The sequence below is a fragment of the Heteronotia binoei genome, chromosome 2, assembly GCF_032191835.1.
Source record: "Heteronotia binoei isolate CCM8104 ecotype False Entrance Well chromosome 2, APGP_CSIRO_Hbin_v1, whole genome shotgun sequence".
Lineage (NCBI taxonomy): Eukaryota > Metazoa > Chordata > Lepidosauria > Squamata > Gekkonidae > Heteronotia > Heteronotia binoei.
In genome coordinates this window covers 7,167,713-7,192,582 of record NC_083224.1, presented here as the reverse complement: position 1 = coordinate 7,192,582, position 24,870 = coordinate 7,167,713, and the positions used below count along the sequence as shown (strand labels likewise).

The window sequence follows — 24,870 nt, the reverse complement described above, 5'->3', positions numbered from 1 at the left end:
GACGGTCCCAGGTTCAATCCCCGGCATCTCCAACTAAAAAGGGTCCAGGCAAATAGGTGTGAAAAACCTCAGCTGGAGACCCTGGAGAGCAGTGGAGGGATGGTGGCTCAGTGGCAGAGTATCTTCTTGGTAAACAGAAGGTCCCAGGTTCATTCCCTGGCATCTCCAACTAAAATGGGTTCAGGCAAATAGGTGAGAAAAACCTCCGCTTGAGACCCTGGAGAGCCGCTGCCAGTCTGTGTGGACAAGACTGACTTTGATGGACCTTTGAGGGTTTGATTCAGTAGAAGGCAGCTCCATATGTTCAAATGTATCTCAGTGTTTGATGTGAGCCAGGTGTTGGCAAGCCACATATTATATGGGGATGGATGGTGGCACAGTAGTAGAACATCTGCTTGGTAAGCAGAAGGTCCCAGGTTCAATCCCCGGCATCTCCAACTCAAAAGGGTGCAGGCAAGTAGGCGTGAAAAACCTCTGCTTGATACCCCGGAGAGTCACTGCCAGTCTGAGTAGACAATACTGACTTTGATGGACTGAGGGTCTGATTCACTAGAAGGCCACTTTATGTGTTCATATGTATCTCAGTGTGCGATGTGAGCCAGGTGTTGGCAAGTTACATATTGGGGAGGGACGGTGGCTCAATGGTAGAGCATCTGCTTGGTAAGCAGAAGGTCCCAGGTTCAATCCTCGGCATCTCCAACTGAAAAGGGTCCAGGCAAATAGGTGTGAAAAACCTCCGCTTGAGACCCTGAAGAGCTGCTGCCAGTCTGAGTAAACAATACTGACTTTGATGGACCGAGGGGGGGTCTGATTCAGTAGAAGGCAGCTTCATAAGTTCATATATGTTCATTTGAACCTTGTTTTAAGGGAGGGGCAGTGTCTCAGTGGTTGAGCATCTGCTTAGTAAGCAGAAGGTCCCAGGTTCAATTCCTGGCATCTCCAACTAAAAAAGGTCCAGGCAAGTAGGCGTGAAAAACCTCCGCTTGAGACCCTGGAGAGCCGTTGCCAGTCTGGGTAGACAAGACTCTCTTTGATGGACCGAGGGTCTGATTCAGTATAAGGCAGCTTCATATATTTTCATATATGTCCTGCTGTCCCCACCCTGCCAGAGTTAGGTGTCTTGAAGATGTTTTCAGAGGGTAGCCGTCTTAGTTTGCAGTAGAACATCCAGATTCAAGTCCAGTGGTTCCCTAGAGACCAACCGGGCTCCTGACCAATACTCCCTCTAAGCAGGGGAGTCTTGTGAGCAAATATCCTACTTCGCAAACTGCTGCCATTACAGTTGTGAGCTGTGGCATGAATTTGTTTGCCCTGGGGCCATTTTTCCTGAGCCAAACACAAAGGCGAGTTAGAGGAAGCACTGCTCCTTACCCAGGGAACCTTGGCTCTTAAAAGCTGCTCCCCTGAAACCCTTGTTGGTCTTAAAGGCGCTTAAAAAGGTCAAGGTAGTCCCCTGCGCAAGCACCAGCTCTTTCTGACCGGGGTGACGTTGCATCACGTTGCTCAAAGGCACTACTGGACTCAAATCGAGCTGCCTCTCATTTGGAGTACTGTGTGCAGTTCTGGTCGCCGCACCTCAAAAAGGATATTAAAGCATTGGAGAAAGTCCAGAAAAGGGCAACTAGAATGATTAAAGGGCTGGAGCACTTTCCCTATGAAGGAAGGTTGAAACGCTTGGGACTCTTTAGCTTGGAGAAACGTCGACTGCGGGGTGACATGATAGAGGTTTACAAGATAATGCATGGGATGGAGAAAGTAGAGAAAGAAGTACTTTTCTCCCTTTCTCACAATACAAGAACTCGTGGGCATTCGATGAAATTGCTGAGCAGTCGGGTTAGAACGGATAAAAGGCGTGAAAAACCTCCGCTGTATATGTATACATGTATATATAAATAAATATAAATTTTTGGCTACTGTGTGGCACAGAGTGTTGGACTGGATTGGCCATTGTCCTGATCCAACAGGGCTTCTCTTATGTTCTTATGTGACACAGAGTGTTGGACTGGATGGGCCATTGGCCTGATCCAACATGACTTCTCTCATTTTCTTATGTTACACAGAATGCTGGACTGGATGGGTCATTGGCCTGATCCAACAGGACTTCTCTCATTTTCTTATGTTACACAGAATGCTGGACTGGATGGGCCACTGGCCTGATCCAACAGAGCTTCTCTTATGTTCTTGTGTGACACAGAGTGTTGGACTGGATGGGCCATTGTCCTGATCCAACAGGGCTTCTCTTATGTTCTTATGTGACACAGAGTGTTGGACTGGAGGGGCCATTGGCCTGATCCAACATGACTTCTCTCATTTTCTTATGTGACACAGAGTGTTGGACTGGAGGGGCCATTGGCCTGATCCAACATGACTTCTCTCATTTTCTTATGTGACAGAGTGTTGGACTGAATGGGCCATTGGCCTGATCCAACATGACTTCTCTCATTTTCTTATGTGACACAGAGTGCTGGACTGAATGGGCCATTGGCCTGATCCAACAGGGCTTCTCTTATGTTCTTACCCATTGTTGCTTCTGATGGGTTTTAAGAACTGGATACAACAGGGTTAAGAGTCCAAATAGAAGGGGTATTTGGTGTGTGTGTGGTGGTTGTGTTTATTACGAAGTGTGTTGCTTATAGATGAGGGTGAGCTCCCCCGCTTCTGGCCGGTGTACTTTGTTCCTGCTTCCTTCCTTTCTTGACCGCACAAAGCCAGACTTGAGCAAAAGTCTCTTGGGAGAGGCCGTGACTTATTTTTCAGGGGAAAGGCATCCCAGAGCAATCTTCAGGCATTCTTGCTTCATTGGGTTAGGGGCTGAGGAACCCATGAGCATTTGCCACGGAAAAAATCGTAGGGCATTCCGTAGCCTCTTCTAGGCTGCCTCTCTTGACCTGAGCATTATTCCGTGCAAACGGAGAGTGTTCCCAAGAAGAAGTGCAATGTTCCACCTCTGCTGCATTGCAGAAGTTCACTAGTGGGGAGAAGCAGGGCATCTTTTTGTGGCATTTCTCTTCTCCAGCTGGGTTGACAATTACAATCTATAGATCAGGGGCGGCCAACGGTAGCTCTCCAGATGTTTTTTTGCCTACAACTCCCATCAGCCCCAGCCAGCATGGCCAATGGCTGGGGCTGATGGGAGTTGTGGGCAAAAAAAAATCTGGAAAGCTACTGTTGGCTGCCCCTGCTCTGTGGTTTTCCCAGATGCTCTAGCCATTTGGGAGGGGAAACTCTATGGCAAGGGCGGCCCACGGTAGCTCTCCAGATGTTTTTTGCCTACAACTCCCATCAGCCCCAGCCAGCATGGCCAATGGCTGGGGTTGATGGGAGTTGTAGGCAAGAAAACATCTGGGGAGCTACCCTGGGCCGCCCCAGCTCTATAGAGCTTCTGTCTGTGTGTAGATTTCTTTCACTTAAAGAAAGGGATATCTGCGTTTCGTTTAAAGTCAGTCAGGTTTTCTCAGGTCAGAGTGGTATTGATAGCCAGCCTTGCCAGGCATAAGGGAAAGGGCCGGTCATGACTTAACAGCGAGGGGCCTCGACTCAGCATAAGAGCCTCTGCTTGGCATGCAGAAGGTCCATAGTTCAATCCCTGGCATCTCCACCTAAAAGAATGAGAAAGGCCGTAACCTGAAATCCGAGGGAGGAGGCACTGCCCGTCTGAGAAGACAGTAGCGGACTGATGGTCTGCTTCAGCGTAAGGCAGCTTCATGTGTGTTTAATAATAATAATAATAATAATACATTTTTATTTATATCCCGCCCTCCCCGCCGAGGCAGGCTCAGGGTGGCTCACAGGACATGGTGCATACCATGATTACAATAAAATACAGTTAATAGAATAAAATACAGTTAAAATACAATTAAATTACAAATTCATAAATTAAGTTAAGTAATTAGGGTTTGTAGAACCTTTTGGGCTCAAGTGCCGTGTTCTACTGGAGAAAGTTTTCCTTCCAGACGTTTCGTTCTCAGCTGCGGAGAACATCCTCAGTGACGTTACAGCTGGAGCAGGTGCTCTGACCTTCTTGGCTGCTGTGCATTGAGTCATTGAATCGCTCAATGCACAGCAGCCAAGAAGGTCAGAGCACCTGCTCCGGCTGCAACGCCACTGAGGATGTTCTCCGCAGCTGAGAACGAAACGTCTGGAAGGAAAACTTTCTCCAGTAGAACACGGCACTTGAGCCCGAAAGATTCTACAAACCCTAATGATGTTACCAGCCGTGAAAACCTGAAATCTTTGATAAGTTAAGTAATTAAATTAAAACCAGTATAAATTGAAGGTGCTACAGTTCAATACATATATATAAAGATGGCTAGATGTCATTACCAGGGTTCCACCTTAAAAGGCAAGTTGGAAGAGGACGGTTTTACAAGCCCTGCGGAACTGATTGAGGTCCCGCAGGGCTCGCACCTCCTCTGGCAGCTGATTCCACCATTGGGGAGCCATTATCGAGAAGGCCTGCTCCCTTGTTGTTTTTAGATCTAGATCTCAGTGCTCTCTGGAGAACATATGGAGAGAGGCGGTCCCTAAGGTAGGCAGGTCCTCGGCCATATAGGGCCGTACATGTTCCCACCGAGGTAGTCCCACTAACAGCCTGGCTGCCGCATTCTGCACTAGCTGCAGTTTCCGAGTTCGGTACAGGGGCAGCCCCATGTAGAGGGCATTACAGTAGTCCAACCTCGAGGTGAACGTTGCATGGATCACTGTTGCCAGGTCGCTACGTTCCAGGAAGGGGGGCCAACTGCCTCGCCCTCCTGAGATGGAAAAAGGCGGATTTAGCAGTGGCTGCTATCTGGGCCTCCATTGTCAAGGAAGGCACCAGTAGCACTCCCAAGCTCTTGACCCTGCGCACTGGTATCAGTGACGCACCGTCAAAGGCTGGTAGGGAGATCTCCTCTCCCAGCCCGCCGCGACCTATGCAAAGGATTCGCTGGATTCAGCTTCAGCCCACTTTATTGTGTGGGTGAGTTTTGCAGGGCGTCGAGTTGCCTTTGCCCTGGATTCCTCTGGTGAGGCTGGCTCTTCTGGGATTCCCCTGGCGTTAGCAGCACATGTCAGTCTGTTGCTGTTTTTCCCCCCTCTTCAGGCGAGTTCACTCACGAAATGCAGGTTCGCATAAGACAGGAAATGGAGAAGGAGAAGAAAACGGAGCAGTGGAAGGAGAGATTCTTTGAGGACTACTATGGGCAGAAGTAAGTTGTGTGTGTGTGTGTGTGTGTGTTTGTGCCCTTAGCTCCTCTTTGCTTCCGTGTCCAGGTTCCCTCCATTTCCAGCTTTCTCTTCTGATTCGATCCCTTTTGCTTCTGGAGCTAGAAGGGAGGTGTAACGCGTAGGTCATATCCCACCTCCCGGCTCTCCGGTATTCTAGTGAAAAAGGCGTTGGGATGATGAAACAAGAACTGCCAAGAACTTCCCCACATACGCCCCACAGGTTGTTGCGACTGGCTACACAACACCAATCTGGAGAGCCGATTTGGTGTAGTGGTTAAGTGTGCGGACTCTTATCTGGAAGAACCAGATTTGATTCCACACTCCTCCACATGCAGCTGATGGAATGGCCTTGGGTCAGCCGTAGCTCTGGCAGAGGTTGTCCTTGAAAAGGCAGCTTCTGTCAGAGCTCCCTCAGCCCCACCCATCTCACAGAGTGTCTGTTGTGGGGGTGGGGGGGAGAAGATATTGGAGATTGTAAGCCGAGAAGATATTGGAGATTGTAAGCTCTCAGAGAGAAAGCGGGGTATGAATCTGCAGTCTTCGTCTTCTTCCTCACTCTTCCACCGGCACCTGCTGGAATGGCCTTGTGTCAGTCATAGCTCTGGCAGAGGTTGTCCTTGAAAGGGCAGCTGCTGTGAGAGCCCTCTCAGCCCCACCCACCTCACAGGGTGTCTGTTGTGGGGGAGGGAGATAAAGGAGATTGTGAGCCGCTCTAAGACTCTATCCTTGAAAGGGCAGCTGCTGTGAGAGCCCTCTCCAGCCCCACCCACCTCACAGGGTGTCTGTTGTGGGGGGAGAAGATATGGGAGACTGTAAGGCACTCTGAGTCTCTGATTCAGAGAGAAGGGCGGGGTATAAATCTGCAGTTGTCTTCTTCTTCTGTCGGCCTTTCAAGGACTCATCACCTTCCAAGGTAAAGACGACTGCAGAGAGCCAGTTTGGTATAGTGGTTAAGTGTGCGGACTCTTATTTGGGAGAAGCGGGTTTGATTCGCCACTCCTCCACTTGCAGCTGCTGGAATGGCCTTGGGTCAGCCATAGCTCTTGCAGAGCTGTCCTTGAAAGGGCGGGTTCTGTCAGAGCTCTCTCAGCCCCACCCACCTCACAGGGTGTTTGTTGTGGGGGAGGAAGGGAAAGGAGATTGTGAGCCGCTCTGAGACTCTTCAGAGTGGATGGCGGGATATAAATCCAATATCATCTTCTTCTTCCAAATAAAGAAATAAGTGCTTTGTCAAATACATTTCACCTTATATCAGTTCAATATATCCAGCTGTGTTTTTGGCTGCAGCCGGTTCCAGGTGCTTTTGTGGGCTTCCTGGGCCCAGGCTGGTGGCTGCGGGGTCCAAGCAGAGCCCAGCTGGCGGCCGTGCAGGCCCAGGAGGGGATGCCCATCTCCTCCCATGCCACAGAGAAAGTCAGCGAAGCCCTCGCAGTGCATGGGCCGCCTTAGCTTGCCCTGCACCTCTCTTGCCTCCAGAGGTGAAGTGGGCAGGTGCTCCCTTCCCTGTGGCCGCTGGTCGAGCGCCCCTGTAGCTGGGCTTCTCTGGCAATTTTTGCTCTTCTAATTAAAGAGTCCTGTTGTTGAAGAAGCGCTTCTTCAACCAAAAGGGTAACGAGTACGCGGAATTCATGGCCTCAGGAGATTGGAGAAACGTTTGGAGCAGAGGTCCATCTTTGACTATGAACCACAAGGTCTAGATCAGGGGTAGCCAAACTGTGGCTCTGGCTATTGTGTGGCTCTTGAAGCTTCCCCCCCCCCTCCCCATTGGCTGGCTTGGAGAAGGCATTTGTCTGTTTAAATCACTTCGCCAAGTCAAGCCAGCTGGTGGCTTGGACAGTGCATTTAAAGTTGCTTTCTTTCCACCTCTCGCCCATCTATTTGCTTTCCTTCCTTTCTTGCCGTTCTCAAACATCCGATGTTCATGCCTTGTTGGCTCTCAGACATCTGATGTTTATTCTGTGTGGCTCTTATAGAATCCTAGAGTTGGAAGGGACCTCCAGGGTCATCTAGTCCAACTCCCTGCACAATGCAGGAAACTCACAAACATCTCCCCCTAAATTCACAGGATCTTCATTATGTTAAGCAAGTTTGGCCACATCTGGTCTAGATGGAACACTGTCTGGGACAGTGGTACTGTGTCTTCTCGGTGATGGGAAAGGGCACATTGGGAGACCTTTTGGAGTTCTGGCCCCGCTGGTGGACCTCCTAATAGCCCTTGGCTTTTGGATACCAGGTGACACAGTGTTTGACTGGATGCCCTGTCTTCTTGGTGGACAAGAGTGGGAGGGTTTCTGGAATTCTGGCCCTGCTTGTGGACCCCCTTTTGACACCTGGGTTTTGGCCACTGTGTGACACAGAGTGTTGGACTGGAAGGGCCACTGGCCTGATCCAACGTGGCTTCTCTTATGTTCTTAGTCTGGGGCAGTGATGCTCTGTATTCTGGGTGCTTGGAAGGGGCAACAGTAGGAGAGCTTCTAGTGTCCTGGCCCCATTGATGGACCTCCTGATGGCACCTGGTTTTCTTGGCCGCTGTGTGACACAGAGTGTTGGACTGGATGGGCCACTGGCCTGATCCAACAGGGCTTCTCTTCTGTTCTTATGTGACACAGAGTGTTGGACTGGATGGGCCACTGGCCTGATCCAACAGGGCTTCTCTTCTATTCTTATGTGACACAGAGTGTTGGACTGGATGGGCCACTGGCCTGATCCAACAGGGCTTCTCTTGTGTTCTTATGTTACACAGAGTGTTGGACTGGATGGGCCACTGGCCTGATCCAATGTGGCTTCTCTTATGCTCTTATTCTTTCTATGGGAACGGTGCCCTAACTCATCCCATTACTGTTCTGCAGGTTGGGCTTGACCAGAGAGGAGCTGCCAGAGCAGAACTCGGCACCAGACGACACAAAGAACGGCACCGCCCAGCCTTCCGCGGAGGGGCCCGTGAGGACTCAGCCTGGCCCTGTCACCCGCCAGCGTGACGGGCATTTCAAGAAGCGTTCCCTCCGCTGCAGAACCCGCAGGAGCCTCTACAAGCCCCGCGAGCAGGAGCAGGCGGAGAGCACCCAAGTGGCCGGGTCTGCGGAGCCGGAGCCCTCTGGCTGCAGGGAGGCGGAGCCGGAGGTCGACTTGCACAAAGGGAGCCAGGCCTCACCGAAGCCAGAGAGCCCGCCCAAGGCTGCCCGGCTTCCGAGCGAGGGAGACAACGTGACATCGGCGGCGGTGGCAGCAGCAAGCAGAATTCCCAGCTTGCCGCAGGAGTCACATGATCGGGAGTCACATGATCGGGAGTCACATGATCGGGAGTCCAAGGAGCAGAAGCGGAAGTGCTTTGAGCAGGCCGCCTCCACCTCCTTCCCCGAGAAGAAGCCCCGGCTCGAAGACCGTCAGTCCTTTCGTAACACAATTGAAAGTGTTCACCCAGAAAAGCCACAGCCCACCAAAGAGGAACCCAAAGTCCCACCCATCCGGGTAGGAGAGAGGCTCAGGCCTGACGGTGGACTTTTGGTGGGGGTGGTGCTGGAGCCCCCCAGGGCAGGCTGTGGGGACCTCTGGCCTCAGGGTGCAAGGAGCAAGCAGGTGGCTTGCCCCTGCTAGCTGCTGAAAGGGTGCCTGAGGTGCACCCCCAAAAGGAAGGAGGGGGGGGTCTGTGCTTGTCCCAGTGCTTATGGAAAGGTCTGCCTGGCCTGTGGGAGATCCCACGTTCAATCCCCAGCAGTGTTTCCAGTGAGAAGGAAGGGTCAGACAGGAGTCGATGCCAAGGACCTGAGACCTTGGGAGAATAGCAGCTGCTGGTCTGAGCAGACAAGACTGACCCTGATGGGGACCAAAAAGGGTCTGATTCAGTTGGAGGCAGTTTCATGTGTCACCGGACGGAGGGGAGGGAGGATGGATGTTCTCTGAGGAGGGCTGGGGTGGCTTGTCTTGGCCCTTGTTTGTCTCCAGCTAGGGAAGCTGGGTTATCTCCATGAGGCTGTGCTCTTCCTGAAGCACTTTGTGGGGGTTCCTTTGCTCCGCTGGGATAGGAGCTCCTCTTCTTTCTTTATCCAGCCATTCCTTTGGGCTCAAGGCAGCTGTTTTCAGGGCACGGATGGCACAGAATCTTGTCTAGGGGAAGTTGTGCCGTAAAATCTTTTACAACTCCCGGCCTGCTCTTCATCTCTCCTCGGCAGCTCCCTTTGGAGTTTTCTGCTGGCTCTGGTCGCTCTGCCCCACACGAAAAACATCAGGAGAGCCTGCTGCAGCCCCAAGATCCTTCTCCCTCTCAGTCTCAGCAAATTCAGACCCCCCCCCATTAGCCTATACTTGGAAGTTTGGATTGTTTTGTCCCAATTACACTTACCGACACTGTAACTTAATTCATTTGCCACGTTGTCACCCCACTCCCTGTGACGCAGAGTGGTAAAGCAGCAGTACCATGGGTCTGAACTCTCTGCTCACGACCTGAGTTCGATCCCGGCGGAAGCTGGGTTCAGGTAGCCGGCCCGAGGTTGATTCAGCCTTCCATCTTTCCGAGGTCGGTCAAATGAGGACCCAGCTTGCTGGGGGGAAAGTGTAAAAGACTGGGGAAGGCAATGGCAAACCACCCCGTAAAAAGTCTGCTGTGAAAACGTTGTGAAAGCAACGTCACCCCAGAGTCGGAAATGACTGGTGCTTACACAGGGGACCTTTCCTTTCCTTTCCTTGGCATATTAGAGCCCCATGACACAGAGCGGTAAAGCAGCAGTACTGCAGTCCTAAGCTCTGCTCACGACCTGAGTTCGATCCCGGCAGAAGCTGGGTTCAGGTAGCCAGCTCCAGGTTGACTCAGCCTTCCACCCTTCCGAGGTTGGTAAAATGAGTCCCCAGCTTGCTGGGGGGAAAGTGTAGATGACTGGGGAAGGCAAGGGCAAACCACCCCGTCAAAAGTCTGCTGTGAAAACGTTGTGAAAGCAACGTCACCCCAGAGTCGGAAACGACTGGTGCTTGCACAGGGGACCTTTCCTTTTCCTTTCCACCCCACTCACCCAGTTGGTGGAGGTCCTCTTGGAGCGCTTCACGGTCAGCCCTGGTTTTCACCATTCTGAATAATTTGGCATCATCTGCCAATTCGGCCACTGCTCTACTTACTCCAGTTCCGGATCATTTATGAATAAATCGAATAGTCCCAGTTCTAGTGCTAGGCCTTGTGGGACCCCACTGCTTCCTTCCCTCCACTGGGAGAACTGTCCGTTGATCCCTACTCTTTGTGTCCTGTCATTTTACTGGTTGTTAATCTACAAGAAAGCCAGCCCTCTTGTCCCAAGACTACAAAGTTCACTCAGGAGTCTCTGGCGAAGCGCTTGGCAACATGTTGGCCTTGCACCTTGTGGGAAAGCGATGGCATGAGAACCATGTCCTGGGGCCATTCCATCCTAGAATAAGATATTGGACATATCCTGCCCTCCACTCTGAATCTCAGAGCGGCTCACAATCTCCTTAGCCTTCCTCCCCCACAACAGACACCCTGTGAGGTAGATGAAGATATATATCCCGCCCTCCACTCCGAAGAGTCTCAGAGGGGCTCACAATCTCCTTTCCCTTCCTCCCCCACAACAGACACCCTGTGAGGTAGATGAAGATGTTGGATTTATATCCCGCCCTCCACTCCGAAGAGTCTCAGAGCGGCTCACAATCTCCTTTCCCTTCCTCCCCCACAACAGACACCCTGTGAGGTAGATGAAGATGTTGGATTTATATCCCGCCCTCCACTCCGAAGAGTCTCAGAGGGGCTCACAATCTCCTTTCCCTTCCTCCCCCACAACAGACACCCTGTGAGGTAGATGAAGATGTTGGATTTATATCCCGCCCTCCACTCCGAAGAGTCTCAGAGCGGCTCACAATCTCCTTTCCCTTCCTCCCCCACAATAGACACCCTGTGAGGTAGATGAAGCTGTTGGATTTATATCCCGCCCTCCACTCCGAAGAGTCTCAGAGGGGCTCACAATCTCCTTTCCCTTCCTCCCCCACAACAGACACCCTGTGAGGTAGATGAAGATATTGGATTTATATCTCGCCCTCCACTCCGAAGAGTCTCAGAGTGTCTCACAATTTCCTTTTCCTCCCCCCCCCCCAATAACAGACACCCTGTGAGGTAGATGAAGATATTGGATTTATATCCCGCCCTCCACTCCTAAGAGTCTCAGAGTGGCTCACAATCTCCTTTCCCTTTCTCCCCCACAACAAACATCCTGTGAGGTAGATGAAGATATTGGATTTATATCTCGCCCTCCACTCCGAAGAGTCTCAGAGTGTCTCACAATTTCCTTTTCCTCCCCCCCCCCCCAATAACAGACACCCTGTGAGGTAGATGAAGATATTGGATTTATATTCCACCCTCCAATCCAAAGAGAGCGGCTCACAATCTCCTTTACCTTCCTCCCCTACAACAGACACCCCTATGAGGTGGGTGGGGCTGGAGAGGGCTCTCCCAGAAGCTGCCCTTTCAAGGACAGAGTCTCAGAGCGGCTCACAATTTCCTTTAGCTTCCTCCCCCACAACAGACACCCTGTGAGGTGGGTGGGGCTGAGAGAGCTCTCCCCAGAAGCTGCCCTTTCGTGGACAAATCTCTGCAAAAGCTATGGCTGACCCAAGGCCATTCCAGCAGGTTGTGGGGAAGAAGATATAAGAGATTGTGAGCCGCTCTGAGATTCGGAGAGGAGGGCAGGATATAAATCCAATATCTTCTTATATATTGCCTAGTGTCGGGGGCTTTTTTAACACATTGTTCAAACTGTCACTCCATTTTTTTGTATTGTATAATTACTTCGTTGTTGTTGTTGCGTAGCCGCTCGGGCCTTGAGTAGTGAGCCTTCTCGTTTGCTTGCCTTTCAGATTCAACTTTCCCGTATCAAACCCCCCTGGGTGGTTAAAGGTCAGCCAGCCTACCAGATATGTCCTCGGATTATCCCCAATCCAGAGCCCGCCGGCCAGGACAGAAACGGGGCCACAGCCTCTGCTGACTTTAAGGCCTGTGCTCTGCAAGACGGGGTCCAGCGAGAGACTGCTGCTCTTGCCTCCCCCATTGGAGGTGGCGGTGGGCCAGGGGGAGGCGGAGGCGGCGGCCCGGACGAAGGCGGCGGCCGTGGTGGTGGTGGCGGCGGCAGCCGCAGCACCCGCAGCAGAGGCAGGCAATCCGGCGGCCGCCCAAAGCGCTGGAGGTCCAGGAGAGCTCACCGGAAGCGTTTGTCAAATCTACAACGAACACAGCTATTGCCGCCTTCCCACCTAGACCAGCCGGGCTGCGAGTCGGCTAAAAGGAACTCGCCCACCTACGGGAAAGCGGTTTCTCCACCCAGAGCTGAGGGAGCCATGGTGTCGGGGTGGGCTGCTGGCGTGGCTTCGTTTGCCCTTGAAGGTGGCGCTTGCATCGCAGAGGCTTCCGGGAGCAGCCTCTCGGACAGTGCTCCGGCCCAGCTGCCCCTCGATTGCTTAGCCACGGCTGCACTGGATGGTCCCTCCGGATGTCTTCGGAGTGACATGAGCCACGGGCCGTCTCTGGGTGCTACTACTCAGGGGGCTTGTGATCAACAGGAGGGAAGGAAGCTTTCTCCAGGGAGTTGTAACAGCCCCTCTTGGCTAGAAGACTCTCCCGTTATTCCCCTAGGAGACACCCATACAGCAAATAGGCACGGAAGCAGCCGCCCCATCCTTCTGGCCTGCAAAGAAAACCATTCTTCGGGTAGCTTCAGCCCGGCGGCAGATTTCACGTACCAGAGCACGGAGCCAGGTGGGACAGACGTGGAAGCCAGATCGCCAGCTGGGCTCCAAGCAGGGGAAGGTCTCCCGGAACCCGGGCATCCCGATGCTGTTGGGATGGAGGCTGTGACTCCACAGTTCCACATGTCCTCCTCTCAGATGATGCAGCTGTGGCCCGGGGACGAGAGACCGAGAGGGAGCGACAAGGACGACGCTTGTCCGGCAGAGTCTGTTCCACTTTTGGAAAGCTTCGACACTCCCCCCGGCACGGAGACCCCCCAGAGCAGCCTTGCTCCGTGGGAGGCCGGTATGGAGATGGGTGGGCAAGAGCCGGAAGTCCCGCCGAGCACCAGCCCTGCCAACGACGAGGAAACGAGAAGCGTGCTAAGCGAGACAACCGAGACGGCATCCGACTTGGAAGCGGAGCTGACTGACGAGAGCACAGAAGCCCCCCGGGCTAGAGAGGAAGGCGTTGCTCCCAGCACGAGCGGCCCGGAGGAATACGACGGGATCCGATCCGAGTGTTCCACTGGGACCGGCTTCTCTGCGCGCGGGGGAGACTCATCCTCAGCGGGGCAGCCTCTCGACACCTTTTGGCCGGAAGAGCAGAAGCCGCAGCCCTCTCTCGCCCGGGAAGCCACCTCTCTCCATGTCGATTCAGGATGCCAGGGACAGCTGCCGCCTTTGAGGACATGCAAGCCGCTGTCTGTCGAGGCAAGCAATCCCCTCATGGTGCAGTTGCTCAAGGCCCGGCTGCCCTTGAGCCCGGTTCTCCCCGGGGCTCTCGGCAGCACCAAGGTTGAAGCAGCAGATCAGCCTCCTGCAAGACACGGGAGCAAGATCGCCGGGGGTCACATCCGGGAGTCTCCTCAAGCCAAGGGGCCGGGCATGAGCAGCATGGCTCCAAACAGACCCCCTGCTCCAAGGTGTCCGAGAGACTCTCCGCAAAGGTGCCATGTTCCCGGCCCCTCAACCTTACCTAGAGAGGGCCCGGAAAAACCCGAGAGCCTAGAGATGGGCCCCGACTGCACTCCCAGCTCGGGCTCCGCAGGCCGCGTGCTGCGGGTTCCCCAGCAGCCTGCCAAGGCGAGCCCCAGGGGGGAGCCGTTTTCTCGGCGCGCCTGCAAAGATCCAGAGGATTCCTCAGCCGCCGAATCCGTCCCCCGCAGGCATCTTCAGGAGAACCTTAAGCCAACCCCGTGTTCACCTCCCGGCGGGACCCCTCGGAGTCTGGATCAGTTCAGGGGCGCTTCCGTTCCTCAGAGTCAGGGAGTTTACGGGAAGAAAGTCTTTGGTTCCGGCTTCCCCTGCAGCGCTGCCTCTCGAGCACAGCAGCCTTTGAAAGTGCCGGAGCCGTGCCCCATCAAGCGTGCGCCAGCACCGCCTCCCAAGAGCCTTGCGCCCGGAGCAGGCGCGCAAGCCGTAAGGGAGGACTGGCCTCCCAAGCCACGGGGGCATCTTGGCGGCGGAGGAGTGGAGAACAAGCACGTGCCGGCTTGCTCCGGGCCCGCCAAGAGGAGCGTGGAGAAGAGGAAGGAGGTGCCGCCCAGCCCCCTGGAGCTGATGGAGCACCTGCACGGCATCCCCCTGGCGCGGGACCTCGCTTTCTTCAAGCTGCCGCGGGAGCCGGGGAAGGGGCTGGCCCAGCCGCTGGAGCCCTCCTCCCTCCCTTCCCAGCTGAACATCAAGCAGGCCTTCTACGGGAAGCTCTCCAGGCTGCAGCTGAACCCCGCCGCCTTCGGCTCCGCCTCCAGCGCCCCCCTTTCCCCCCGGAGCCTGGCGGAGAGCGTGATGCAGCTGGGCCACAAGGCGAACTTTGCCGCTTCCCGCGGCGTCTCCCTCTCGGTGCAGATGTTCGCCGACGGCGGCGGAGTGGAGGAGATCTCGCTCAAGTGCTCGTGCCGCCTGAAAGCCATGATCATGTGCAAGGGCTGCGGGGCCTTTTGCCACGACGACTGCATCGGGCCCTCCAGGCTGTGCGTCTTGTGCCTTGTGGTGAGATGATGAGCGAGGGCCCCGGGGAGGGGGGGGAGGGGGAGGGAGGCGTATATCCCGTGCGTTTTGCTCGCCAGGGTCCGGGAAGACCAGTGTGCACCATCTCCTTTGGGTCGTACGACGGGGCGGTGTTAAAAACGCCGCAGGTTTTGGTTTGCCTGCTGGGACTGACCAGGGGGAGGGGTCCACCGGGACCAACATCCAGCGTCTTGAGGATTTCCTCCCGTGTCAATAACGCCCCTCACGCCCTTGTGAGGAGGAGGAGGGAGAGAGAGGTGGATTTGTCTCCCTTAGGTAAACGAAGCTAGCGTAATCCGGGTTGTTTGTTTTTTTTTTTCTTTTCCCCTGAAGGGACTTATAGCAGGTCCGGCATTCGAGCAGAACAAAATCGCGTTGTCTTCCGTTCTCCCCCTCTGCCATCTTTGTCCCCCCGCTCCAGGGGCGAGGAGCCCCCATTTTGAAAGCCCCTTTGGTGCAAGGAGCAGGGTGTGGTCGCTGCCGCTGAATGAGGAGCTGTGGTTGGCGAGCTGCGGCAGCGCAAGGGTGTTGCGGTTTTGAGGATGGGGGGGCGGGGCTCGGGGTCTTGGCTGTAGAGGGCGGCGTCCCTACAGGGCAGCGTGGGATGTCGGACTGTGTACAACTACTCCTTTCTTTGTTTTTTTACTTTCGAAGCAGTGTCATTTAAAATATATATATATATATATATATAAATATATATATAATTTTGAAACTTTTTGTTCTTGGGTGTAAAAAGTGAAACGTTTGGCTCCTCTGTACCCTCTATGCATCCGTTGGATCATGTATTTATAACGTTGTACACAGTACCGGCCGATTTCTGTAAATGGGTGTTCTGTACATAAAAGCGTTTTCAACAGTTCCTTTATTCCCCCCACCCCTCTGGCTGTGGCAGCGTGCCGGGCTCTGCCCTGCCTTGCCCAGCCGGAGGCCAACCCCGTCTCACTGAGCCCTGTGCCTTGCCAAGGCAGGAGAGGGGTAACCACGCCCGGAGAGCTGACTGGCTCCTCGGACTTGGCAGCACCGGGCCGGATCCGTTCGGCCGGCGGCAGGACTTCCTGCGCGGCACCAGGAGGCGAGCGGCTGGAGAAGAAAGCTCTTTGCGCCGCCGCCAGCAGAACAAAGCCCAGTGGGATCCCCAACCCCTTTGCTTTTTGCTTTTGTTCAGAAGTCCGAAGGGAGCTGGAGTGTATTACAGACAAACTCGAGCTCCCCCGAGTGGGTTTCTAGCTGGCAGCTCAGCTCACCTTGCGGTGGGAGTCGCCTAGAAGCTGATGGGTTCTCCCGGGAGTGAATGAGGGTGGGGCTTGAGGGAGGAAGCCCGTTGTCTCTTCTCCGCCGATGCAAACAGGTAGCGGGGGGTTCGTCCTCTCCTTCCTCCTCCCGCCTCCAGTTCCTAACCTACCTCTTCCCCTGACCGAGCTCCTCTTTTCCATTAACAGCAGACCTCCCTGCTTCAGAGCCGTAACAGAAGTGTTAAAAATCGGGGACTTCGCCATCTCCGCAACGTTGACTCTGAACCCAATGTGGCAGCTTTTTTTGAGTCGGAGATGTGGGGTGGGAGGGGGGAGAGCGAGAAGTTAAAGGCGAAGCGAATTGTGGTATTAAAGGCAACGAAGCCGCTGGTCTGAAACCTGCTTACCAAAGACGGGTGGGGGGGGGCCAAACGGGGGTCTGCATCTGTTGTGTACAGACTCATGCCGGTCTGGCGGAGAGGGGAGGTTGTCACCCCTCCGCTGACCCCTGGTGTTGTATGTCCCTTGTGGTATTGGAAGAAATAAAGATTTTGAAAATTGCAACTGCTGGTTCGAATCTTCCTTCTGAACTTGGGTCTTGGATGGGGAACTTGGAAGGCAACCTTGGAATGTGCTACATAACAAGACGTCGACTGCAGATTTATACCCCGCCCTTCTCTCTGAACCAGAGTCCTCAGAGCGGCTCACAATCTCCTCTATCTTCTCCCCCCCCACAACAGACTCCCTGTGAGGTGGGTGAGGCTGAGAGGGCTCTCGCAGCAGCTGCCCTTTCAAGGACAACTCTGTGAGAGCTCTGACTGACCCAAGGCCACTCCAGCAGGTGCAAGTGGAGGAGTGGGGAATCAAACCTGGTTCTCCCAGATAAGAGAGCTGTGGCTGACCCAAGGCCATTCCAGCAGCTGCAAGTGGAGGAGTGGGGAATCAAACCCGGTTCTCCCAGATAAGAGTACGCACACTTAACCACTGCACCAAACTGGCTCTCATAAGAACATAAGAGAAGCCATGTTAGATCAGGCCAGTGGCCCATCACTCTGTGTCACACAGCGGCAAATAAACCAGACGCCATCAGGAGGTCCTCCAGTGGGGCCAGGACGCTAGAAGCCCTCCCACTGTGCCCCGCCTCAAGCAACAAGAATACAGAGTATCATTGCCCCAGACAGAGAGTTAAAACAATACACTGTGGCTAATAGCCACTGATGAACCTCTGCTCCAGATGCTTATTTAATCCACTCTTGAAGCTGTCTATGCTAGTAGCTGCCACCACCTCCTGTGGCAGTGAATTCCACATGTTAATCACCCTTTGGGTGAAGAAGGACTTTTATCCATTCTAACCGGCCTGCTCAGCAATTTCATTGAATGCCCACGAGTTCTTGTATTGTGAGAAAGGGAAAAAAGGACTTCTTTCTCTGCCTTCTCTATCCCGTGCATAATCTTGTCAACCTCTATCACAGGGGTGTCAAACATGCAGTTCGGGGGCCGAATCAGGCCCCTGGAGGGCTCCTATCAGGCCCCTGAGCAACTGGCTGTCATCTGCTTCCTTCTCTCTCTCTCTCGCTTCCTTCTGCACCACAGCTTCCTTTGCAAGACTTGCCCAGTTGCACAGGAGCTGCAGAACAAAGCCTCTATTTTCTCCATTGATTGAGGCTCCTCCCTTGGGGAGGAATAGCTTGCTTTCCCAGGCTCTCTCAGTTGCACAGCAGAACTACTGAGCCAAGCCTTCTATTGGCTGAAGCTACCCCAGTCCCTTGGGGAAGGAAGGAAAGAGCCAGAGCTTCCTTTGCCCAGTTCCCTGGATCCCATGGGAGAAATACAAAGAAAGCACCTTTAAGACCAATGAATGCTAACATTTTAAGTATGTCTGAAGTTTAAAAATACATATATATTTGTGTTTGTGTTCTTTATGAAATTTATATTTCTGCTACCTAATCTTAAAATAAGTACACACATGGCTGGCCCAGCAAGGTCTCTCTTACTGAACATATAACTGAACATCTGAAGCTGCCTTATACTGCATCAGACCCCCCTCGGTCCATCAAAGTCAGTCTTGTCCACTCAGACTGGCAGCATGGCTATCGGATTGAAAAAGTGCAGAAAAGGGCAACTCGAATGATTTAAGGGTTTGAACACTTTCCCTGCGAAGAAAGGTTTAAACGCTTGGGGCTCTTTAGCTTGGAGAAACGTTGACTGCAGAGTGACATGATAGGGATTTACAAGATTATGCACGGGATAGAGAAGGTAGAGCAAGAAGTTCTTTTCTCCCTTTCTCACAATACAAGAACTCGTGGGCATTCAATGAAATTGCTGAGCAGTCGGGTTCGAACGGATAAAAGGAAGTCCTTCACCCAAAGGGTGATTAACATGTGGAATTCACTGCCACAGGAGGTGGTGGCGGCTACAAGCACACAGCTTCAAGAGGGGATTGGATAAGCATATGGAGCAGACTTCCATCGGTGGCTATTAGCCAGTTTATTGTTGGAACTCTGTCTGGGGCAGTGATGCTCTGTATTCTGGTGCTTAGGAAGGTCACAGTGGAAGGGCTTCTAGCCCCACTGGTGGACCTCTTGATGGCACTTGGTTGTTTTTTTTTTTTGCCACTGTGTGACACAGAGTGTTGGACTGGATGGGCCATTGGCCTGATCCAACATGGCTTCTCTTATGTCTGGGGCAGTGATGTTCTTGCCTTCTTGGTGCTTGGGGGGGGGGCAAGAGTAGGTGTTCTGACCCCACTGGTGGACCTCCTAATAGCCCCTGAGGTTTGGCCACTGTGTGACACAGAGTGTTGGACTGGATGGGCCATTGGCCTGATCCAACATGGCTTCTCTTATGTTCTTAGGATGGGGGAGACTTGTCTTAGCAGTATTCTGTGTGAAAAGGATCTAGAGGTCTTAGTGGATCAAACGCTGAACATAAGTCAACAATGTGATGTGGTAGCTAAAAAGGCCAATGCAATTTTGGGCTGTATCAACAGAAGTCTAGTGTCCAGATCATGTGATGTATGTGATGGTATCACTTTACTCTGCCCTGGTAAGACCACACCTGGAGTATTGTGTTCAGTTTTGGGCACCACAGTTTAAGAAGGATATAGACAAGCTGGAACAGGTCCAGAGGATGATATTGGATTAATATCATGCCCTGTACTCTGAATCTCATAATCTCCTCTACCTTCCCTCCCCACATCAAACACTCTGTGAGGTAGGTGGGGCTGAGAGAGCTCTCCCAGAAGCTGCCCTTTCAAGGACAACTCTGAGAGTGCTATGGCTGACCCAAGGCCATTCCAGCAGGTGCAAGTGGAAGAGTGGGGAATCAAACCTGGTTCTCCCAGGCAGGAGTCCACACACTTAACCACTACGCCAAACTGGCTCAATGAAGATGGTGAGGGGTCTGGAGACCAAGTCCTATGAAGAAAGGTTGAAGGACCTGGCCATGTTTAGCTTGGAGAGGAGAACATAACATAAGAACATAAGAGAAGCCATGTTGGATCAGGCCGACGGCCCATCCAGTCCAACACTCTGTGTCACACAGTGGCAAAAAATTTTATATATACACACACACTGTGGCTAATAGCCACTGATGGACCTGTGCTCCATATTTTTATCTAAACCCGGCAGCTGAGAGGTGATAGGATCACCATCTTTGAGGACTTGAAGGGCTATCCTATAGAGGATGGTGTGGAATTGTTTTCTGTGGCCCCAGAAGGTTGGACCAGAACCAACGGGTTGAAATTAAATCAAAAGAGTTTTCGGCTCAACATTAGGAAGAACTTCCTGACCGTTAGAGCAGGTCCTCAGTGGAACAGGCTTCCTCGGGAGGTGGTGGGCTCTCCTTCCTTGGAGATTTTTAAACAGAGGCTAGATGACCGTCTGACACCAATGAGGATCCTGTGAATTTAGGGGGAGGTATTTGTGAGTTTCCTGCATTGTGCAGGCGGTTGGACTAGATGACCCTGGAAGTCCCTTCCAACTCTGGGATTCTATGCTTTAACTGGACTCTCCTCTCTTGGAGGTTTTTCAACAGAGGCTAGATGGCCATCTGACAGCAATGAGGATCCTGTGAATTTAGGGGGAGATATTTGTGAAGTTCCTGCATTGTGCAGAGGGTTGGACTAGATGACCCTGGAGGTCCCTTCCAATTCTAGGATTCTATGCTTTAACTGGGCTCTCCTTCCTTGGCGGTTTTTCAACACAGGCTGGATGACCATCTGACAGCAATGAGGATCCTGTGAATTGAAAGGTCAAGGCAGTCCCCTGTGCAAGCGCCAGTCATTTCCGACTCTGGGCTGACGTTGCTTTCACGACGTTTTCACGGCAGACTTTTTACAGGGCGGTTTGCCCTTGCCTTCCCCAGTCTTCTACGCTTCCCCCCCCCCCAGCAAGCTGGGGACTCCTTTGAATTTAGGGGGAGCTACTTGTGAGTTTCCTGCATCGTGCAGGGGGTCAGACTAGATGACCCTGGAGGTCCCTTCCAATTCTAGGATTGAAACCCGTTGAGTTTCGCCCCCTCCCCAGCAGCGACAAAGGCAGAGGCCTTCTATGTTATACAGTGTTTATTAAGTAGATTCAGTCTTATAATATGATATACAGACTCAAAAAATTTTTTTTCTTTTCACGTACTTATGAAATCAGTGCATTTAGCAAGTAATACCATGGATGGAAAGAACTGCTGTATTCAAAACAGCTCGTTGGTCTTTTAAGTAAGTGAATTTTTTTGTGGGGGGGGGGAGAAGGCGGGGGGGGGCGAGGAGGTTGGCCTGTGCTACTCATTCCACAAACAGAACAGAATTTTAAGATGCATCACATAGAACAAACACACGTTCTAAGAATTAAAAATATTAAGCCACATTTACTTGGGGGGGGGGGGTCCGAAGAGGAGGGGGAGAGAGAGAGAGGAAAGATCCACTGTATTCGAACACAAGAATTGCCGTAGCGTGTGGGGGAAGGACGCTCCATCTGCTTAAAAGAGCCACATCCAATTGCATAGGTGCCAGATAAGAAAGGTCTTTCCCCCCCCCCCCCCCTCCAGCAAATATAAAGTGTCCACCTCCTCAAACTGGGGTTTAAGTGCCATTTTGCTTCCTCTCTCAGGGTTTTTGAATGCACTACGCTGGCTTTTCTTGTCCAGCCAGGCTGGATGATCTGTTAGAGCTTTGATCCGTCATCCCCCCCCCCCCCCCCCCCAGAATTGCTTCCCTGTCTCTCTCGGGCCATGGTCTTTGGGGACCAAAGACTGCCATTGCAAGGGTTTTTTGGGTTTGGGGTGTGGGGGGGGGCGTTTCCTGGCTGTTCACCTTCATCCCTTCCTACGAAGGAAGCTCCCGTTGAACTGGACACTGGGAAGAAAGGGGCTTTTGTGCAATCGGCAGTCTCTCTCGCGATGCCTCCTAGGCGCACGGAGGGGACAGAGTTCCGAGTTCGAGTGTCTGTGGCTTTGCTAAGCAGATGGGTGGGGCGGGGGGTGAGTGGGTCTCGCAAAAGAGGGGAAGGGGGCGGGGGGGGCGGTGCTTGGGAGTTCTGTACATGTAAACAGTACACTTTCACTGAGTCCAAAGTCAGGAGCAAAAAAGTACAAAGGTTCACATTGGTCTTAGGTAGATCACAGGCGAAGGAGAACTCGAGCCGCTTCTTGCGCGGCTCTCGGAAACAACCACCAAACCAAGCGTCCTAAAAAAAGCACCGCTACAAATGAGATATATATATATATTTATATATATATATATATATATAAAATCAGACCAGGGACACGAGATTGCGAGTTGGTATTCCGGGTGAGAATCTCGCTCTAGGCTAACCTTGTAAAAAGTTCTTACAAAAAGTTACAAATCAAAAAAGTTTTAATAGTTTTAACCCTCTGAGATCAAAGCAGCATTTCTTTCTCTTTTTTTTTTTCCTTTTTCTTTTTGTAAATGAACTGGTACTAAATGGTACAGCCGCCCTCCCTCCGAGGGAGAAAAAATGGTCCTTGGGTAAAAGGGGAGGGGTGGGCAGGCAGGCTGGCTGGCGGGTCGGCCCCTCAGAATCTTGGGGCTGCCTTTCCCCTGGGCAAAGGACATGGCTGGGCCGGGTGCAGAGTTCTTCCTCTGCTTTGTTTTCTAAAGAGATCCGTCTGCCAGCCGCCTGGTCCTCCTTCCCTTGCCAAACTGGGGAGGCCGGTGGGAGGGCCGTATTCCCACCAAGGGCGTGCGGGACCCTGACACCTGTGAGAGAACAGAGCCCCCGCACCCCTTCCCCAGGGGGCTGGCAAAAACCGCAGAGGCGGCCTCCACAGATCAGTCACAGTGCACACACACTCTCCCCCCCCCCCCGGAAAAAATGGCTTCCAAGACCCAACGCGGGAGTTGTAGCAAAACAGACCCACCACTGTCCGACTCGACGGTGAGCCCCCCGTTGACTTCCCGCCAATCTCTAGCAGCGACCTGTGCACCCGAAGGCCAAGTTCCAAAGCGAGTGGAGAGGATTCAACATCACACAAGACAGCGATTGTCTCTGCCGCTCTTCGCCGTTAAGGATGGTGGTGGTGGGAAACGGGACGGGACGCGTGGTTAAGGGTTCGTGCCAGGTCCAGTTGGGGGCACGACAATAAATATTTACACACACACAAAAATCAAAGCTGGGGAGGAGGAAAAACGGGCCCGGAACGTATCGGCTTCTGCACCGCTGGGGAGGAAACTGAAGATGCGAGGACCCTTGGCCAAAAGGACCGACACCCCCCCACCACCACCACCACAGCTGCTTGGAGCCCTCTGCTTGGTTGCAACCAGGGAAAGAAGAAAGCAACCCCCCCCCCAAATAAAATAAATGAGGTTCTCGCAGGGGAGAGGACAGCAGCAAAGGTCAACAACCCCGAAGCGTGGCGGGAGCTTGTTCCTGAGAACTTGTGTGCAGAGGAAGGGCGTGGTGGGAGAGAAAGGGTGGGCGTGGTGGGGCTTAAAACCTGACAGCATTCGTACAGGGAGAGTCCACACGAAAAACTGCCCCCCCCCCCAAAAAAATAAGGTTCAGGAATGTGGCGCTTCCTCGCCTTATGGTAAGGCGGCAAATCGCCGATGCTCCAAAAGCAGAGGCCCGTGGACCGGATTGAAAAAAAAAAATCCTACAGGCCTGGGCGAGCTGGTCCAAGAAGGCACCCGGCACTGCGGCTCCCCCGTCTTGCTCTTCACCTTTCCAAGGGCGCTGCCGCATGGAGGTCTTTTTCCCCGGAAAAGAGGTGGCGGCGCAGACTGAAGAGGGCGGATCACGCTGTCGAAGCGGTGCAGGAGAGCCAGAGGTGAGTCTGCAGGGCTTGCTCCAGGGCCCTTCTAGGACTCACCAGCAACTGGGAAGTGGGGGGGGGGCAGCGACATCTGTGAACCAGAAAAGAGGGCCGGAGGAGTCCCCTGGCCCGTCGTCTGAGGGGGGTCAGCCCGGCTCTGCTTCCTGACTCGGGGCACCAGCTCCTCGGCTCCCGATTTTAGCAGCACAGGTAAAATATTGCACCAAGCGAGGCAAGTGCATTATGTGGAATGGGGGGGGGGGGGAGAAAAAAAGGAGGCTCAGTCTCTTTTCACACGTCAGAAACCGGGAGGGGAGGGGTGTCACTTCTTGGAGGCCTGCTTTGAGCCCTGTTGCATCTCCAAAATGCTCGATGGAATGGCCCGGATTGGAATGACCTGAAGATAGCCGGGGGGGGGGGGGAGAGTTGGGGGGGGGGGGTTAACCACCTACTTTGTTCTCCCCGTTGCAGCACTGCCTCGGACGAGCCCCCACGCAAAGGGCACGGGTGCAGAGACGCGGCCAGCAAGGAACTCACCGGAGCTGTCTGCCCTGCTCAGCCCCTGGAGGGATTGGGGGTTGGAGACTCCCCTGTGGCTGGGCCAGTGAGAGCCAGTTCTACCGGGGGGGGGGCACAATGCAGGGTGAGGTAGAGCGTGGAGGAGGAAGGCAGGTAGGGTCTCCCCCCCCATTGGGGATTCCCCCCCCACCACCCGTGGCGTTCCTTGTCCACGAGAGTGACCGTAGCACACCCTTCTGCCTTGGAACCAGTTCTGGTCTCCGACCCGGGAGGAGGCCCTGGGGTGGATCCCGGGAGGGGGAAATCGACAGCGTGCCAAGAGAGCCGGGGAGTCGGTTTCGTTCGGTGGCAGCCGCCCCCCCCCCCCCCGTTCTCTGCCACCTTGAACCCTCCGGGAGCAGACCAGGGGGACAGACGGAGGGACCGTGCGGCTCCCCCAAGCTTCAGCCTCCCTCCAAGACAGACAGACAGACACAAAAGTGGTAGATCTGTACAAACTCAAGAATTCGTTTTCAGAAAAATAAATTATGGAAGGGGAAAGGCGGAGAGAGAGAGAGAGAGAACAGGGGAAGGGAAGGGTCCATTTCTCAATAAATATGCAATTCCTAAGACTCGAAAGACCGGGGAGTAGGGGAAGGGGAGGTATTGAAAAAGGTTCCTATCGTCGCTGGACTCAACCAAATACGCCAGCGGCTCCCCCCTCGCCAGCAGTCCTCCGTTGGCTCCTTCTCGAGGGTGGAGTGCCGCGGCGCAGGCAGGTTCTGGAGGCGAGCACCCCCCCGGAGAGACGGGCAGCCTGGCTTTTGTCGGATTTTCTGCCCCGGGGACAAGCAACAACCTGGGCTGGTGGTCGTCGGTGGGCGGCGGCAGGTTCAGTCCTGAGCAGGTGATCGAAGGGAGCCTGGGGCGAGAGGAGGAG

General features: G+C 53.6%; 1 protein-coding gene across 1 annotated transcript in view; it reads left to right on the top strand.

Annotated features, from left to right (window-relative positions):
- ASXL1 (ASXL transcriptional regulator 1) overlaps positions 1-14,950 on the top strand; it is a 74,935-nt gene extending 59,985 nt beyond the window's left edge. Inside the window, exons 10-12 of the mRNA XM_060230524.1 lie at positions 5,084-5,189; positions 8,058-8,676; positions 12,058-14,950. Coding sequence (XP_060086507.1) covers positions 5,084-5,189; positions 8,058-8,676; positions 12,058-14,925 — 3,593 coding nt within the window. The 3' untranslated portion in view covers positions 14,926-14,950. The remainder of the gene's footprint in view (positions 1-5,083; positions 5,190-8,057; positions 8,677-12,057) is intronic.
- The last annotated feature ends 9,920 nt before the right edge of the window (positions 14,951-24,870 follow it).